Source organism: Arachis hypogaea, chromosome 19 (assembly GCF_003086295.3).
Source record: "Arachis hypogaea cultivar Tifrunner chromosome 19, arahy.Tifrunner.gnm2.J5K5, whole genome shotgun sequence".
Lineage (NCBI taxonomy): Eukaryota > Viridiplantae > Streptophyta > Magnoliopsida > Fabales > Fabaceae > Arachis > Arachis hypogaea.
The window spans coordinates 66,981,964-66,985,694 of NC_092054.1; the positions used below are offsets into that span (position 1 = coordinate 66,981,964).

At 36.2% G+C, this 3,731-nt stretch overlaps 1 protein-coding gene across 1 annotated transcript; it reads right to left on the reverse strand.

Moving 5' to 3' along the window:
- Window positions 1–529: 529 nt before the first annotated feature.
- LOC112778429 (uncharacterized) lies at window positions 530–1,279 on the reverse strand. Its single transcript, XM_025822744.1, has one exon. It carries the CDS (start codon window positions 1,277–1,279, stop codon window positions 530–532), a length of 750 nt encoding a protein of 249 aa, XP_025678529.1.
- Window positions 1,280–3,731: the final 2,452 nt, after the last annotated feature.

Consider the following 3,731-nt stretch of genomic DNA (forward strand, 5'->3'; position numbering starts at 1 on the left):
TAAATTGTAATTTAAGGTTTTTTACTATTTTATATTTTTTATTTACATGAGACCGGTTTTATCGGTTGGACCAATAACTCATCAGTTGAACCAATAAACCAATAAACCAGGAATCTGACCGGTTCGATCACCGGTTCGGTTCTGACAACTATGCCAGCAAGCCTCTCCAACATTTGATCCATGAAGGGTAGAGGAAAATGATCCTTTCTTATGGCTTCATTGAGCTTTCTATAGTCTACACACATGCACCATCCGGTGACTGTTCTTGTTGGTATTAGCTCATTCCTTTCATTTGGCACAACTGTGATTCCCCCTTTCTTGGGAACTACTTGAACAGGGCTCACCAAAGGACTATCTGAAATGGGGTAAATCACCCCTGCTTGCCATAGCTTGAGCACTTCCTTTTGCACCACTTCCTTCATCGCTGGGTTCAATCTTCTTTGCGGTTGGATTGAAGGCTTAGCATCCTCCTCAAGAAGGATTTTATGCATGCACATTAAAGGGCTTATCCCCTCAAATCTGAAAGTGTCTACCCAATGGCATCCTTGTGTTGTTTCAACACCTTAATGAGCTCCTCCTCTTGTTCCTTGCTCAAGGTTGAATTGATTATTACTGGATAAGTGTCATTGTTCCCCAAGTAAGCATACTTCAAGCTTGGAGGTAGGGTTTTTAGTTCCAGCTTGGGTGCTTGTTCTTTCTCCTTGCTTGTCTTGTCTAACATGATTGTACTGTCTATGCTTTCTTGTGGTAATTCACTGCATGATGCTGGTTTCCTTTGCTTCATTTCATCTTCAAGTTTGTCTTCTTCTCGAACTCCTTGGACCAGTGTCTCCATTGTGTCTACCATCATATACTCTCCAATGGACTCTTTGGGATAGCTCATAGTAGTAAAAACATTGAACACCATCTTTTCTTCATGAAGCCTGAGGACTAATTCTCCCTTTTGTACATCAATTATCGCTCCAGTTATTGCCAAAAATGGTCTCCCTAGTATGATTGATGCATTGGCCTCTTCTTCCATGTCAAGTACTATAAAATCTGCTGGGAAGATGAAGTCACCCACCTTAACTAACAAGTCCTCCACTACTCCATGGGGGAACTTGAATGTACTGTCTGCTAGTTGAAGTGACATTCTTGTTGGCTTGGCCTTTTCAATTCTCATTCTCTTCATCATGGCCAAGGACATAAGGTTGATGCTAGCACCCAAATCACACAATGCTTTCTCGATGCTAATGTCTCTTATGATGCATGGGATTTGAAAGTTTCCAGGATCTTTCATCTTTTAGGGAAGTGATGAGCGAATATTTTATACATTTTTTGGCATTATTTTCATATAGCTTTTAGTATGTTTTATTAAGTTTTTATAGGTTTTAGTGTTAAATTCACATTTTTGGATTCTACTATGATTTTTTGTTTTTTTGTACAATTTCAGGTATTTTTTGGCTGAAATTGAGGAGCTGGAGCAGAAGTCTGATTTAGAGACAGAGAAAGCACTGCAGATGCTGTCCGGATCTTACATACTTGAATTCGTAAGAGCTTTTCTTAAGCTACAGATATCGAAATGGAGCGTTCTCAATGACTAGGAAATCTGACTTCCAGTGCTTTCCAGCAATATATAATAGTTCATACTTTGCTTTGGATTAGAAGGCCCAAAACTGGCGTCCAACGCCAGAAACCTGTCCCCTTCCAAGCGTCCAGTGCCTAAAGAGCAGAGACCAATGTATAAACGCCCAAAGAGGACCCCCTAGCTGGCGTTCTATGCCTCAGAGACCTCAAAGCACGTGGATCTCATCAAAGCTCAACCTAAACACTCACCAAGTGGGCCCCAGAAGTGGATTTTAGCACTAAATAGACTGTTTTACCCTTACTAGTCATTTGTTTAGTATTTAAAGTGTATTTTACATAATCATTTGAACAACATACTACCATTCAGCATTATTTCTTTTTTCACTTGTTTTTCCCATTCAGTATGAGTTTCTAAATCTCCTAGGTTGAGGGGAGGAGCCCTGCTGAGTCCTATGAATTAATAAAAGTATTACTATTTCTCTTCGATCCGTGTTTGATTAATTCTAATATGTATGTTCGATCTTATCGTGGTGAATAGGATGATCTAACAAATTAGCTTTGTTCATCAGATTAAGACGAACGTGCCTGACAAACACCCGCGTCTACTTGGGTTCAGAATGTGTCTTTCACCGGACAAGGACGAACCAACAGCTATGTTTATACATCTCTCAGACGGCTAATCCATGACTTTGTTGGGGACTTCTCAAGACATCAATTCAGCCGATTTTCGGGGAGATTAGGGTCTCTGTGGTAGAGGCTAGAACCCAAGGTGTAGCATTCTCTGATCCAGAAGATCTGACCTTGTCTGTGGCATTTTGAGTAGGATCATTAAGGAGAATGAACTATACGAGCTTCACCCTCAATCAGAATGGATCCGCTCTATACCTGGGGTTCAGATCCGGAGGAGTATTGGCAGCTGCTCAAACCAGTGTCAATCATATACAGCCTGCCATTGAAAAAATCACTCACAAGCAAAGAGAGCAGTAATACCGGAGTTAATTCAAAAAGACAAAGCAACTTTAATCCTCAACTCTATTCCTATCCCTATTTACCAGTATCTTTATTAGTTATATGTCATCATAGTTTCATGATCATCTTGGTTTAACAATCTTCTGATCATCCTGACTAAGACCTGCAAGATAACCATAGCTTGCGTCAAGCCACAATCCTCGTGGGATCGACCCTGACTCGCTCAGGTATTACTTGGACGACTCAGTGCACTTGCTGGTACTGCTGTACGAAAGTGTGGGATTCGTAAGCACCAAGTTTTTGGTGCCGTTGCGGGGGATTGTTGAGTTTGGACAAACTGACAGATTGTCTTGCTCCCTAGATCAGGTAATTTATTTTACTTTATTTTTATTTGAGTCTTTTAATTTTATTTTCTTCTTCCAACTTTCGAAAAAAAAATTAAATTAAAATTTTTTCAAAAATATTTTTATTTTCTTTGTTTAATTTTTGTTCTTGGTTTGAGCCCTTTGTGTTTGTTCTTGCTTGAATTTTTTGTTTTCTTCAAAGCTTTCTTTCAAAAAATTTTCAAAATAGTTTCTTTGGTTAAATCTTGTGTCAAATCTTTAAGTTTGGTATATTCTTGTTTTTTTTCTTTTAATTTTCGAAAATTTGTGTTTAGTTTTCTAAAAATTTTAAGTTTGGTGTTCTTTACATGTTCTTGTGTTTAAATTTTTTTTAGTCTTGTTCTTTGTGTTCTTGTCAATCTTCAAAGTGTTCTTGTCTTTTCTTTTGTTTTGATCTTAAAATTTTTAACTTTGGTGTCCCATTGTGTTTTCCCTCCAAATTTCCGAAAATTGGGTGCACTAGATCTAAAAATTTTAAGTTTTGTATCCTTTACTTGTTTTTCTCTCTCCTCATTAAATTCAAAAATAAAAAAAATATCTTTTCTATCTTAAAATTAATTTAAATTTCGAAAATTCTTAATAAAAATTCAGATTTTAATTTTAGAAATTTTATTTTATCTTATCTTAGTTTTAAATTTTAAAAATCAAATCATTTTAAAATCATATCTTTTTCAAAAAATCATATCTTTTTCAAAATCTTATCTTTTCTTATTTCAAATTTCAAATTTCAAAATCCAATTTTCAAAAATTTAAGAATTTAAATTTCAAATTTCAAAATTAAAAATCTTATCTTTTTCAAATTTCAATTTTCAA